Source organism: Stegostoma tigrinum, chromosome 20 (genome assembly GCF_030684315.1).
Source record: "Stegostoma tigrinum isolate sSteTig4 chromosome 20, sSteTig4.hap1, whole genome shotgun sequence".
Lineage (NCBI taxonomy): Eukaryota > Metazoa > Chordata > Chondrichthyes > Orectolobiformes > Stegostomatidae > Stegostoma > Stegostoma tigrinum.
The window spans coordinates 50,409,335-50,424,446 of record NC_081373.1 but is presented as its reverse complement, the minus strand read 5'-3'; the positions used below and the strand labels follow the sequence as shown (position 1 = coordinate 50,424,446).

The 15,112-nt window shown below is 44.0% G+C and overlaps 1 protein-coding gene across 3 annotated transcripts in view; it reads right to left on the bottom strand.

Moving 5' to 3' along the window:
• Positions 1-243: 243 nt before the first annotated feature.
• Positions 244-15,112, bottom strand: part of LOC125462005 (protein bicaudal C homolog 1-like) — a 282,551-nt gene continuing 267,682 nt past the window's right edge. For 2 of the 3 annotated variants that reach the window (XM_048551463.2, XM_048551465.2), the window contains exons 18-20: positions 11,182-11,342; positions 9,847-9,946; positions 244-3,569 (exon numbers count right to left, since the gene is read on the bottom strand). In XM_048551463.2, coding sequence (XP_048407420.1) covers positions 3,439-3,569; positions 9,847-9,946; positions 11,182-11,342 — 392 coding nt within the window. In that variant the 3' untranslated portion in view covers positions 244-3,438. Of the gene's footprint in view, positions 3,570-8,166; positions 8,289-9,846; positions 9,947-11,181; positions 11,343-15,112 lie in introns of all 3 variants that reach the window. The other variant, XM_048551464.1, reaches the window with a different exon arrangement.

Genomic DNA, 15,112 nt, shown 5'->3' with positions numbered 1-15,112 from the left:
TGATGCTGATGAGTCGGACTGAAGGGTCTGTTTCCATGCTGCATGAGTCTATGACTTTAGGTGACCATTGACAGCTGATATTTCAGAAGACATAGTCGGACAGCTAGAAGGGTGTTGTGGCAATATTATAACTTCAAAGTATAGGTTGGACTTGGCGCAGCTGCAAAACATATTTAACGCAGCAGACTGTAGGAAAAGTTATAGAAAATTATCTTTTAATACAACATAAAATTGTGTTGAAAATTCCCTTTTGTTAAAGCTTATCATAAACAATATCATTTTAAATGAAAATCATAAAAAGGTAATCAAGCCCACATCTCGCCCACACTGAAAATAAACATCTCTTCTATATTTACAGATAAATCATCATTCAAGGCACTGAGTTTTCCTTGGCCTTCAACTTAAGCTGGCAATCAAACAGCTTTGTCCATTCGACAGACATTGGACCTTGGTTAGTTTACACAACGTTAGCATGGCACCTCCTCAAACTTGAGATAAAATGAGTATTCTTCCAGTGTTTTGTACAGAATATTCTTTCAGTTTAGCTTCTATAAACTGAACAGCCTTCACTTTGGTGTACACACACATATGTCGCTGATTATTTTAGAGGGATTCACAAAATATGGATTTCCTCTTAGTGACTAATAATTGAGAAAAAAAACAAATCACAGAACTACATTTTATATATAAAAGTGACTAAACATAGCCTCTCCCCTCTTTCAGTGTGCAAATTTGTTTGTGATTAATCGAAAGTTATCTACACAGAACATACAATTGCCATTGCAAATAGAAAACACTATTAAACTATTCATGTATTCCTTTATCAATAACTTGACTCATGCAGCAAAAAAAAATGGTGTTTAGCCAAGACTGGCTACACAGGACACTTCAATAGCGGTTTCAGTCTTTAAAGTCTGACTGGATTAACATTGTTCAGAGGCTTTATAGTTTAGCCTGTTTTGTCACAGCCGGCAGAACAGTTCACTGTCGACATGGACAACAACAGACTCAGACAATTGGAAAGGTAGGCACTTTGAGATTTCCTTCATTTCAGCTAAAACCCTTCACAGATTGAGCATAAACAATGGAAACGCTTAGTTAGAGACTCCTTGGGCTTGTTAACTGTATCAGAGGACAACAGTCAGTGAAAAACTAAAATTAGGAGAGAAGCTTTCAATGTTAGAAAAAGAGCAGAAGAAATTAGTATTGTATACGGACTCACCAAAGTTACAGGGTGTTACTGATATGAAGAGCACTGAAGATAGTCACAGGAAAGAAGAGAGCCATGACAAAATTGTCATCTTCAGTTTGAAAACCGATGAGTTTGAGAATTGATGGCGTTCTTTCTCCGTCTCTGGTGTGGGACATAGGTACCTTCTTTGCCAGGTGGCTGTAGAATTGAGAAGGTGCTGTCTTCATTTGGGGTCGTGAGGAGGGGAGGTGGAGGAGATGGTGAGGAAAACGGAAATGGGTTGCACTCCTGTCATCATCGCTTCCCCACCTCAGCACAAAGCATCATCTGTGGAGTTTTCAGGGACAAGTGGGCAGCTGAGGATTGTCTAGTCCTCCAAGGTGAAGGATATGACAAGTAGAATAATGGCTCCATGATAACTGTACAGTGGAATCACTGGTTCCTCTCAAATGAATTCCTTTCTGATGGGGGCAAAGGTCGTCACAAGTATTAAAAAAAAATGACACAGTGCCAGCATCATCTTCCAGATTAGCTTTTGTCACCACAGTTTGAGGTGATTTGTCTTCTGCTGACCACCTTGGAATCTTTACCAGGAGTGAATATTTCACAACATGGGAGGTTGAATGTACCAGAGAGGCTATGTCAATGCATCTCCATTCATATGGTCCAACAGCAGAGAAAGAAAACCACAAAGAAAAATACTTTCAAGTGGTATTAAGCATGACATTCAAAACTGAACAGCAACAGAACTTTCCAGATAAACATGTGGGCTATTCCGAACCATCTGTTTCAGCTTCAGGACTTCCCCTGTGCCAAGTACAAACCAACACTTTGTTTGTATTTTTAAAGAAAATGTTTAAAAAGAAAATGAAGGTGGAAGTTTTGCCAACGTCAGCGGGTCATATCATCAGCTCATTGCCAGCATAATTTGCACAGGGAAAATACCTTCTTAAAAGCAAGGTGTTCATCTTTGGGTTCTACGTTGCCAAATGCAGAAGGCTGACAAAATGGTGACCTTGAGCCGTCATGCACACACACTTGTAATGATGCCCTCTGAAAACATAATGCCATTGAAACGGTTCCATGCTGCTCGGGGGTCCAGTCATTGGCAAGGTCTTGAGTTGTGAATAAATATCGGATCAAATGAATCCAACAGGGGGAATTCACAAAGAAGGGTATTTACCTAAAAAAAAAACTGGCAAGTGTGTGTGAAACCTGTTACCATGAGCAGTAGATGAGCTGAACAGCAAAATCATGGAGAAGCTGGATAAACATAAGAGGACTAAAGAAACTGAAGGTTATGCTGATACAGTTTGATGGAGAGCACGGGAGGTGGCTTGGTGGAGCATTAACCATCGTCATCTGTTGAGCCAAATTGCTTGTTTCTGTCATAAACTGTATGAAAGAACTGAGTGAAACACATGTCTTAAAAGTCATGTTTTTACAGGCATTTTACAGAAACAAAACCAGCATTCTGAATACTGTAAATGCGTTTAAGATGGCAGTAAAATGCGAACATGCTTAATCGCTGAGCATCAACACTGTTTCTGGGGGAACATGGCTGTTTTAGACTGGGGTCCCAGGCCTTGTTGTATGATAATTCAGATCATGGAACCTAATAAATCTCTAAGGATGCTGGTTTCACTCAACTCTCATTAAATGCCCGCTTTACCTCCTCAGCGCTGGTGACAACAGATTTATAATATATGAAGATCAGAGAGAACACAAACACATTTCCACAGGTCTAGGAAACCAGGACATGTAAAGTGCAGAGGCAATTACATTTAAGTCTCTTTACTCAGCAGTACAACACATCTTCCCCTCTCAGTACAAACTATACACATGATGCACATAGGTTAGTGGTGCGAGTTTAATTCTGCCATAGAAACTAACATTTCAGTGCATCATTTAAGTTTTTGTTAGCTAATAAATAAAATTAGGCAAGAAAACTAGTGTTAATGGTCTTGTTGTTCTCTGATCTGCATATAGATTCAGTACCATATTTGGTGAAACAGCATAAGGCAACTACGGAATGGCATGGATAGGTCCATTTTTCTCTTCATTTTTGGCACAATTGTTCGCATGAAATCAAGACAGCTTTGGTCTTTGTAATCCAAACTCTGGAAACAGCGAGGGCTCTGTGCAGTAAATGCTTTCCACAGGGTTAATGTGGCACGAAAGTCTGTGCTAGCTTCCATCAGCTGTTTTTCCATGCCAGCTACGGCCAAGCACATTCCAGTTCACTGCTACCAGCGACCACTGATGCTGGCTATGTCGGAGTGATACTGCCGTGGCAACCGACCACTTGCTCCACCTTCTAGAAATGCTGAGCGAATACTTGGAGGCTCAAAGGGTTTTCGACAGTTTTTGTTCAATTCTGTAAAGGGTGTGAAAAGGGGGAAAAAAAACATTCATCATCTTGGAGGTCCAAACATCAGCATTAAGACTCTGGTTTAATGATTACAGTTATGTGTATAACATGTGGTTACAAGTTGAAACATTAAGCTTCTCCCTTGCTGTTTGCATTCAGCAAGACCTGGATAGCATTCCAAATCGGGCTAAATGACAAGTCACGTTAACATCATATTCGTGCTAGACAATGATCATCAACAACAGAAAATTGAATTAATCACTCCTTGACATTCAGTGGTATTTTTATCAAACAAACCACCACCAATAGCCCAGAGGGTATCATTAACCAGAAGGTCAGCTGTACCAGCCATTTAAATGCTGTGGTTACTTGCGTACCACAGAGGTTGGGAATTGTGTGGCTCAGCTCTGATTCCCAAAATCTCCCTAACAATTACAAGGTAGAAGTCAAGAGTGTGTTGGAATACTCTCTTCTTGCCTTTATAGATTGCCGCACCAACAACACTCAAAGAAACTCAGCACTATCCAGGACAAAGCAATCTATGTGGTTGACATTTCATCTACCACCTTAAACTTCACTCACTGGACAATGGCAGCAACAGTGCATGCTATCCACAAGATACACTGGAATAATTCACCAGCGTGCTTTCAACAGCACCTTCCAAAACTACAGTCTCTACCACCTGGAAAGACAAGAGAAGCAAACATATTGGGACACCACCACCCACAAATTCCTCTTCAAGATCACACCACATTGTGATTTGGAACAATACTTTGGCTCATTGTTAGAACAGAGCAGAACCAACAAACAAATTTCAAGTTGCTGCATTTTCTGCAATTCCGTCTGGATCATTGGTCGTGTAAATTTAATGCAGAAGCTCTGACAAATCTGGGGGATAGCTTTGCCATCAGATTCTGGGTGTCTTTTTGAAAACTGCCTTACTATGAACTGTCTGACTAATAGGCATCCATCTATCAGCCCCAAACAATTCTCATTTCATTGCAGTGAATTGTAGAATCCCTACAGTATGGAAAGAGGCCAACATGCCACACAGACTCACACCTGTAACCCTGCATTTCCCATAGCTAGCCCACCTAACGTACACATCCCTGGACACTATGGGCAATTTAGCCTAACCTGCACATTTTTGGACTGCGGGAGCAAACTGGAGCACCCGGAGGAAACCCAGTCAGACACGGGGAGAACATGGAAACTCCACACAGACAATCATCCGAGGCTAGAACTGATCTCGGGTCCCTGATGCTGTGAGGCAGCAGTGCTAACCACTGTACCGCCCAGTCACACAGATTGTATTCCATTTGTAATTGTCGCTGCATCAAACTGCAGATATCACAGATCATATGTGGATAGCAGAAGGATCCTTGGTTCCACTCTGCTGGTGGCAAATAGGCTGCTTGCTTTATCAAATGCTCATTGTGTTTGGAAAGTGTCTGCCAAGTAGTTTGCACTCAGCCAATGTACTATGTATACAATAAACTCTTTAACAAGCCACCAGCTGGTTTCTCATCAGCAATGGCCAGTCAACTCTCATGGCATCTCTTCGGGGAAGTATGTTCATTCTCTAGTAGCAACAGAATTGCTTTTTATCAGATTGCTCAGCTACCTTGGCCAAATTGTGTGGTTAAAGAAAATTACACAAGCATTGACCCTAATTAATCTCAATGTATGCACAAACCATGTATGAATAGGAATCTGTATATAGTTATGTTGGACAATTACTATTGGGGCTGACAGACGGATGCATATTATGCAGACAGTTTATAGTCAGTCAATTTTCAAAGGAGACCAGATTATGATGGCAAAGCTACCTACCAGATTTGACAGAGCTTCCGCTTAAAATCTATATGACCAATGATTCAGATATAGCTGCTGAAAATACAACTTGCGATATGTTTGCTGGTCCTGCTCCATCCTAACAAGGGCAAGTAGCCTTAGGCTAATCAGTCCACCAATATCTCCCAGTTTAACATCAGGGGCCACGGCTTTTAGAGTCATCTTATTACAAAGGCACCCAGAATATAACTGGAGGGAAGATGTCATGGCTGAGTGAAAGACAACACAACATTTATTATTTTGACATAGTTTAGACAATTAGAGTTCACAAAAGCACAAAGATTAAGTTTCTCCCTCTTTTTTCACCTTTGTGGTACATATAGCACACATATCAAGTGTATTGTTATTTGCAACTTAATTTGTATACAATGTTTAAAAATGACCAAATATGGTGCGCATCTTGAGAATAAGCAGGGAAGCTCACTGAAGAAACTGGACAGGGCTTGTGAGTGTAAAATCACGTAAAATAACAAAAGTATTAATTGAAAAATTAAGTTTGAAGCTGAGGGGACGGTTAGAAAAGAGGAACGTGCTCAGTGTAAAAGTAAATGAACAAGAAAGACTGAGAGCAGGCAGACAGCTTAGATCAGAAGTTCAATATTCTGAGGGTGTTTCACAGATACACTGTGTTGGCACCTGGACAGCAGCAATGACTATAGACAGATTTTAGGAATCAAGTAACAGCGTAATATGGATTGCTGTATTTACTTGCATACTTGATTTGCCTCCAAGTGAATCTAGGGATAATTTACCACGTTAAAGATGCTATATAAATGCAAAAGCAGAATAGGGTGGAATAAAATCCGAACAGGTTCGAAACACTCAGCAGTTCAGGTAGTTAGGTGTTGGTAGTGGAACAAGAGTTAACATTTTAGGCTGATTACTGTTCGTCGGAACTGGAGACAGTTAAAGATACGTCAGGTTTTAAACTGATACTAAAGCAGGGAAAGGAGGAAAGGATAAAAAGGAGAGGACTGTGATAGGGTGAAAGGCAGGAGACATTAAAGTACAAGGAGAAATGAAGGTGCGAGGCAGGAGGTGGTGGTGACAGGTCAAGAAAATAGACTAAAGCTTGGTCAAGATGAGGAATAAAACAGCTAAAGTAGGACCATTATCAATGACTTCTGGCCAAAAAGAAAGGCTATTCTTTGAAACTTTTGAATTCAATGTTGAGTTTGGAAGGCTGCAACATGCCGAATCAGAAGTGGAGATGTTACCCCTACAGGTCATTCAAACAGTGAATAAAACACTGAGGTTGCAGTGGAAATGCGAGCGGAGAATTAAAATGACAGGCAACCAACAGCTCAGCGTCACTTTGCATCACGGGACCCAGGGGATACTCAGCTTATTCAGAAAGCAGCTCAGATCCAAACCATTCAGACTTGTTTCTTGCCAATGCTGACTGATCAGCATTTGTGAGACTTCCCAATCTTTCCAATTTCTTTCAAAACTCCATCCAATTGCAACCTCTCACCCCAAAAATACCCAAAAAGCCCAAATTCATACCTCTAGTTTGTTTTCGATTTGAAAATACAGTTGATTTAATCTGTTTTTATTTTGTGAAAGGGTAATATATCCAAGATGTGTTAGACAACCATTTATGCAGCATCCATATCACCACATTCGGTGGTGGGCAACAATACCACAGGTAAAATACACAGGCCTCAAAAGCAAGAGTCATGAGAATGATACTGTGGCTACAAGGGTTAAATTACAAAACCAGGCCCTGTTAACTTTCTGAGGAAGGGTCCCGACCCGAAATTCCAGCTTTCCTGCTCCTCTGATGCAGCCTGGCCTGCTGTGCTCCTCCAGCTCCACACTGTGTTATCTCTGGCTCTAGCATCAGCTGTTCTTACTATCCCTGTTAACTTTGGCCTGGTTGTAGGGGATCACAGACTTGAACGATTGATGCATTCGAAATGTTAAAGAGATCAATGAGGAAGAGATAGGGAAATTATTTCATCTGTTGGGAGCACCAAGAGCAAGGGAATATGATCTTACCATTGGAGCTGGCCCATTCAAAAGGGAAGTCAGAAAGCAATTACCTCTCACAGATGGTTGTGGAAATCTGTACTATTCTCTCCCCCCAAAAAAAGCGGAGATGCTGAAACTTTCAAGACTGAGCTTGATAGGTTTTAGTTAGTGACGTGTGTTCAAAGACAGGTTAATGTACATACAATACAGATCAACCAGGACCTAATGGGATCGTGGGGCAAAGGACAAGGCTAACCAGCTGACCCCTGTGGCTATACAGACAGAGTTATGATGGCGATGGGGCGCTGTGTAAACATGGCATGCCCGTTTGAAAGTCTAGCAGTAGTTTGTAATTTTCATTGTCGACCCAATTCATTTGAATTCACCTGCAGACGCTAACCCAGGTCAGATCTCAAATGCTGATTGGATCAAATTGTTTTCTGACTAGTACTAGTGTCCTCCATGCATCCACGTCCACTAAAAGTGTGGGCTGTACTGGGCTGCCACACCATCCAGGCAGAAGGGCTTGAGAGAGAGAGAGAGAGAGAGAGAGAGAGAGTGCACTGACTCTCGGACTCTGTGCTCAAAGTTCCTGCTGGTGCAGGGGTGACCTTTCACCCTCTGGTGTGACTGTACCCTCTGCACCCCGCTTTCATTCCCCACTTTCCATTCCACCTGGAGATCAGGATGAATCCTGAGCAAGGTGTCAGCTACTAATCACTCCCTTTCTCCAGGTGACTCCTTTCCAAATAAGGTAGAGTAGCACAGCACTCACTCGTTTTTTCTTAGGTGAAGTCCTCAGGGGATTTCCGGAGTAAATGTTGACAGACCTTGGGTGAAGTCTTGACACACTCTCCCAGAAAGTCTTCTGATGTGTTTCAAAAGTCCTCTTCAAACCTCCAGCAGTAAGTGAACAGTAAAGGAGCATTAAATAGCGCTCCAAATTCTAAGCAATTCTCACTTACTTCCCAGTTAGCTGGACACATTTAGGAGGGGGGGGTGGGATTTAGCCTTGCAGCTTCAATAATGTGCCCTAGTGGGCATTTTTAATGGCCATTCAGACCCTTAACAATCTTCTAATGCTCTTCCTAACCCAGGCTTTAATCCCATGGCACCTTGTGCCGAACACAGTCTAGGCCAGCCTTTCGGTTCAAGGCCCCATTCCTGGCCATTCCAAGTTCTTAGTGCCTCAGGTGCCCAACGAGAACTGCCCCCTATACATTTTGATAGAGAGCCACGTAACCGATTGAAATTTGGAGTTACCAATGGATGTTGTAAGTGAGTTTCTGCATACCCTGATTATTAGTGAGGTCTCACAGACACACAAGCTAACTAATAATTTTAGTCATTACATTTCACTGCTTAAAAACTCTAAACTGCTTTATGAAAACAGCAACGAGCCTCAAGTGATGCTTTCCGATACATCTAATCGTGTAGGCAGTTGTCAGGCCCTGGTTATGGGGGAATATGCCTGACTACCCCCAGGTTTAACACTTTAAATCAGCCATGTGTTTCAAAGACAAGCTATACTAAGGATGATGCTCAATATAGCTCTAAGTACAATTACTAAATCAGTCAGACATTGTGTAATTTTTAATGACTGAACTTCATGTACCCAGTACTGGATGACTACAAAATTTCCTCCAAGTTAAGCTGGAAGACCACTAGCCCTGATTTTGGTCACTATCAAAATCTCTGTCCCCTAGTCACCAGCTCCATCTCCTCTCTTCATTAACTGTCTAGTGTTCAGTCAGGTTCTTTGCAACCTTGGTGTCATATTTGACCCACCGATCGGTGTCTGATCTGTGCCCTCACTAAAACCACCTTTTCCACCACTTGGACTCTCATCCAGCTCCACGCTATCACTGCAATCTATAATAGCCCCAAAGCCCTCTGGGTCTCTGTCCTCTTCCCATTCTAAACCCTCCAGAATCTCCACGTCTAAACACCCCGGCGCAGGTGACCATTCTGTTAGCTACCTCAGCCTAAAACTTTGGAGTTCCTACGGTTTGCAAACTTCCCTTCTGCCTTGAAGATGGTCCTTTCAAAGATACCTCTTCATTCTGACTTTTGATCATCTCATCTAATATTTCCTTGACAAGGCTCCATCTGAATCTCTTTTAGGTGTTTTACCATATTAAAGGTGCTTTATAAATAATAAACAGTTGTGTTGATTAACATAGATACTACACCCCTTCTCTCGGAGACTGGTGTCAAACAACAGCTTAGAAATCAAGCCAGCCCCTCTATGATTTGGGTGGCATTGAAATTTCTGCATTCCTTTACATTTCCACAATACCATTACATTACTGTATTGATTTCAGACACTTTGGAGATGTTGGGACAAGAAGACAGCTTTATCTGTGCTCTCTCTCACCATTTCCACCACAACCAACAGGTTTGCTTGCAGCTTATTGGGAAAAATCAACCACAGGAAATATAAACAGGTGCTGACCTGAAATTGCAAGCAGCATTTTCCTCCTGGCACCAAACGTGGAAATTCCGAGCTCCTTCAAGTCCTGGTCAGTCAGAGTGAGGAATGTCTGAAGGTCAATCTGAGAAGACATGAAAAAGAGAGAAATCGGTACCTTCTTGTAGGAAATGGAAGAGATAAAATCTCCACAGGCCTTACTCCTGTCTCCCCCGTCATTGCTAATTTTAAGTCTCCATTCTGTTCTAGATCCCTACCACAACCATTTCTGATTGCTGCCTGTTGGTGTATCTTTAGTTTAATTTGACAATTTCTGGAGGCATTATGTGACCAATGACTTCACATAAATCGGGAACAGCCAATTACAGTTGGGATATTATGAATTTATAATAACATATCTTTGCCTTGGTTTTCGGTGTATTTTGCCATAATCTTTTTTGCTTGAAGCAGTTGAGTGCATGGAACAGAGGAATTAAAATAACTCAATGGGGAGCTACATTGTGTGAAACAAGGTGGTGCAAGGGATTTGCTCATTTTCAACTAGGACTGGTCATGATTCAAAGCCGTCATGTTGATAGGGTACCAGGACCTTGAACGAGCTAGTCTTGAACCTCCTCAAAACCAGTTTCTGCTGTATCTGACCTCATGACCTCAAGCTACCCACAATCTAATGCCAACAGAGAATCTCCAACAGTGCTTTACAGGTATAGGATCGGGAAAACAAAACTGGACTCGTTCAGCCTGGCTCTATACTTTGGTTACATCACTGTTTTGAATCTCTGGAAGAAGTATCAGTCCATGTTTGGCTGCCCTGGAGATCAAAGTCCCAAACTGAAACAGTGTCCCAGTGCTGACATTGATGTTTATCATTAAACGCTGATTTCACTAAACAGCAACCCACCCAAACAAATTCCCTTTATTTCACAGAATCATAGAATCTGTACTGTGTGGAAGCAGGCCATTTGGCCCATTGAGTGCACACTGACCCTCCGAAGAGCATCCCACCCAAACCCAGCCCTGTAACCCCGCATTTCCCATGGTTAACCCACTTAGCCTGCACATCCCTAGACACTATGGGCAATCCACCTAACTTACACATCTTTGGACTGCAGGAGGAAACCAGAGCACTCGGAGGAAACGCATGCAGACACAGGGAGAACGTGCAAACTCTACACAGGCAGTCACCCAAGGCTAGAATTGAATCTGAGTCCCTGGTGCTGTCAGACAGCAGCGCTAACCGCTGCGCCAGCATGCCACCCTTTACCTGAAAGTATTCTGCGAGAAAGAGAATTTTAAGAAGTGTGAGAACAGGCCTGGGTAAGATGTGAGCGACAGTCAATATGATGTTGTTGGACTCACCTCTTGCTGCTGGAAGATATCTGTGTATTTGCCTAACCCGAGTTTACTGAAGAGTTCTGGCAGCTCTGAACCTTTGAAGGAGTTATTCAGCGTGCAGCCATTGCTCCCCATCAGAGAGGAGATGCAGTCCATATAGTTACTGCTGGTTAAGTAGTGCTCAGCTGCAGACACAGAAATGTCAAACATTACACCAGAAATCTGACATGGATAGAACCTTAATCTCAATGAGTTTCTGTTAGTGTCAGTGAAATGAGAGTGAGTTGGAATCTCAGTTTTGGAATATGGTGAGTGATAGCTTATTCAGATCAAGGTCCATTTAGTTTGCCTTCTACCATCCAATGATAGCATCCCATGATATAATTTCGATGAACTGTTACAAACGACGTCTCTATTCAGTTTTGCACCTCCAATCAACCTTGCGCAGACACACTGACATTCTGATAACTCCTGGGGGGCCTTTTCCCACTCTTAGCTGAAGCCAGAACATTTCATCAACTGCACTTCTAATTTCCATTCTTCTCTCACTATCACCTGGCCCGTCTAAGATGCTTCCCTTCCTTTAGTGCTCGGTCTCCAATCCCGGGAGTAGAGTAGACTGTCTGCTGCTATTCATTACAAGCTTCCTGGCCCCCACTGCTACCTCAAATTCACTTCCTCACTTCAATACTGCTTCCTGGAAGGACTTCATTGTATTCTCTCAGGCACATATGTTTTGATAAAACTGCTTTGTTCAAAAATACCTCCGACATGTTTTCATTCTCCCTCCACTGAAGATAACTCCATACCCAACCAATTTGACTAACATCCCTAAAACACGGACAACAATGCTCACGGAATTTGGACATTGCTGGCCAGACCAGCTCTTATTGCCCACCTGTAACTGGCCTTGCAATGATGGCAGTGAGTTACCTTCTTTAACTGTGGTACTCCTTGGGGTTTAGGAAAAGAAATGATGAGTGATTTGAAAGGGAACTTGCAAATGGTGTTCCCATGTATCTGTTCCCTTGTCTTTCCAGGTGGTAGAGATGAGGATTTGGAGCACCTTTTCCTTCCTACCAGAACTACAATAGGGTTCCCTTATTCTTTTATTCTACCTCACCAAGTTCACATTCATTTCTGCCACATCTAGTGTGGTCACCACCAAAAGCATCCTCCACTCCCCTCTCCCATTAGTATTCTGTAGGGACTGATCCTTCTGTGACACCCTGGGCCTCTCCTCAATCATTTCCAACAATTTACACCTCTCCACATGCACTGAAATTTCCTCCTTCAAAAATGCTCCTGTCTAAGGTCCCAGACAAAGTCCTTCCTGGTGAAACAGCAATTAATTTGACACCCTTTCTAACTTTTTTTTGCTGCTGTCAATGCAATCTCCTCTAAAGTGGGATGGAACCAGATACAGATTGGATGGTGACTTCGTGAAAGACTTCTGGTCAAGCTGCAAGCATGACCCAGGCCTTCTGGTTGTTTGTCATTTTAATTCAATATCTTGGTATCATGCTCACATTTCCCAGGCCAGCTCAGTGTTCTGAGGAAGCCAAAAGCAAACTCCAGAACAGCACTGTTTCAAGTTAGTCACTGTCGGGCCTTCTGGACTTAGAGTTCAACAACTTCAGGCCATGAACTCTGGCTCAAATTTTGATTTTTTTTGCCAATTGTTATTCTTATCTTGTTTCTCATTTTTATTGCTTTCAGGCTGAGCTGCTCATAATTTTGATATTTACACCCTGGACAAATGTTCCACCTCTTTACGATAACCTTGGCACTCAGTTTGCCTTCTGTTCTGTGCCAAACTTGACCTTTAATAACGATAATGGGAACTGCAGATGCTGGAGAATCTGAGATAGCAAAGTGTGGAGCTGGATGAACACAGCAGGCCAAGCAGCATCTCAGGAGCACAAAAGCTGACGTTTCGGGCCTAGACCCTTCATCAGAAAAGGAGGATGGAGAGAGGGTTCTGAAATAAATTGGGAGAGAGGAGGCGGACCGAAGATGGATAGAGGAGAAGATAGGTGGAGAGGAGAGTATAGGTGGGGAGGTAGGGAGGGGATAGGTCAGTCTGGGGAGGACTGAAAGGTCAAGGGGACAGGATGAGGTTAGTAGGTAGGAAATGGAGGTGCAGCTTGAGGTGGGAGGAGGGGATATGTGAGAGGAAGAACAGGTTAGGGAGGCGGGGATGAGCTGGGCTGGTTTTAGGATGCAGTGGGGGGAAGGGAGATTTTGAAGGTGGCGAAATGCACATTGATACCATTGGGCAGGGTTCCCAAGCGGAATATGAGTTGCTGTTCCTGCAACCTACGGATGGCATCATTGTGGCACTGCAGGAGGCCTAGGATGGACATGTCGTCTGAGGAATGGGAGGGAGAGTTGAAATGGTTCACAACTGGGAGGTGCAGTTGTTTACTGCGAAGCAAGCATAGGTGTTCTGCAAAGCGGTCCCCAAGCCTCCGCTTAGTTTCCCCAATGCAGAGGAAGCCACACCGGGTACAGCGGATGCAGTATACCACACTGGCGGATGTGCAGGTGAACATCTGCTTGATGTGGAAGGTCATCTTGGGGCCTGGGATGGGGGTGAGGGAGGTGGTGTGGGGCAGGTGTAGCGCTTCCTGCAGTTGCAGAGGAAAGTGCCAGGTGTGGTGGGGTTGGAGGGGAGTGTGGAGCGGACAGGGGAGTCGTGGAGAAGGTGGTCTCTCCAGAAGGAAGACAAGGGTGGGGTTGGAAAAATGTCTTTAGTGGTGGGGTTGGATTGTAGATGGCGGAAGTGTCGGAGGATGATGCGTTGTATCCGGAGGTTGGTGGGGTGACGTGAGGTCTAGGAGGATTCTCTTTTGGCGGTTATTGCAGGGGCAGGGTGTGAGGGATGTGTTGTGGGAAATGTGGGAGACACGGTCGAAGGCGTTCTCGACCACTGCGGGGTGAAAAATGCAGTCCTTGAAGAACTTGGACATCTGGGATGTATGGGAGTGGCATTCCTCATTCTGGGAGCAGATGCAGCAGAGGGGAAGGAATTGGGAATAGGGGATGGAATTTTTGCAGTAAGGTGGGTGGGAGGAGATGCATTCCAGGTAGCTGTGGGAGTCCGTGGGCTTGAAATGGACATCGGTTTCTAGGTGGTTGCCTGAGATGGAGACAGAAAGGTCCAGGAAGGGGAGGTATGTGTTGGAGATGGTCCAGGTGAACTTAAGGTTGGGGTGGAAGGTGTTGGTGAAGTGGATGAACTGTTCGATCTCCTCTTGGGAGCATGAAGCAGCACCGATACAGTCATTAATGTAACAGAGGAAGAGGTGGGGTTTAGGGCCAGTGTGTAGGTGTGAAAGAGGGACTGTTTCACATAACCTAAAAAGAGACAGGCATAGTTTGGGCCCATGTGGGTACCCATGGCCACCCTCTTTGTCTGCAGGAAGTGGGAGGAAGTGGTGAGGACGAGTTCGGCTAGGCGGATGAGGCTGTCGGTGGAGGGGGATTGGTCAGGCTTGTGGGACAGGAAGAAGCGGAGGGCCTTGAGGCCATCTTCATGAGGAATGCAGGTGTATAGGCACTGGATGTCCATGGCGAAAATGAGGTGTTGGGGACCGGGGAATTGGAAGTTCTGGAGGAGGTGGAGGGCGTGGGTGGTGTCACGGATGTAGGTGGGGAATTCCTGGACCAAGGGGGAGAAAATGACATCCAGATAGGTGGAGATGAGTTTGGTGGGGCAGGGGCAGGCGGAGACAATAGGTCGACCACGGCAGGCGGGCTTGTGGATTTTGGGAAGGAGATAGAAGCAGGCAGTGCGGGGTTGGGAAACAATGAGGTTGGAGGCTGTGGGTGGGAGGTTCACCGGAGGTGATGAGGTCATGGATGGTTTGGGAGATGATGGTTTGGTGCCTATGCTATGCTTGGTTCGCAGCAAACAACTGCACCTCCCAGTCGTGAACCATTTCAACTCCCC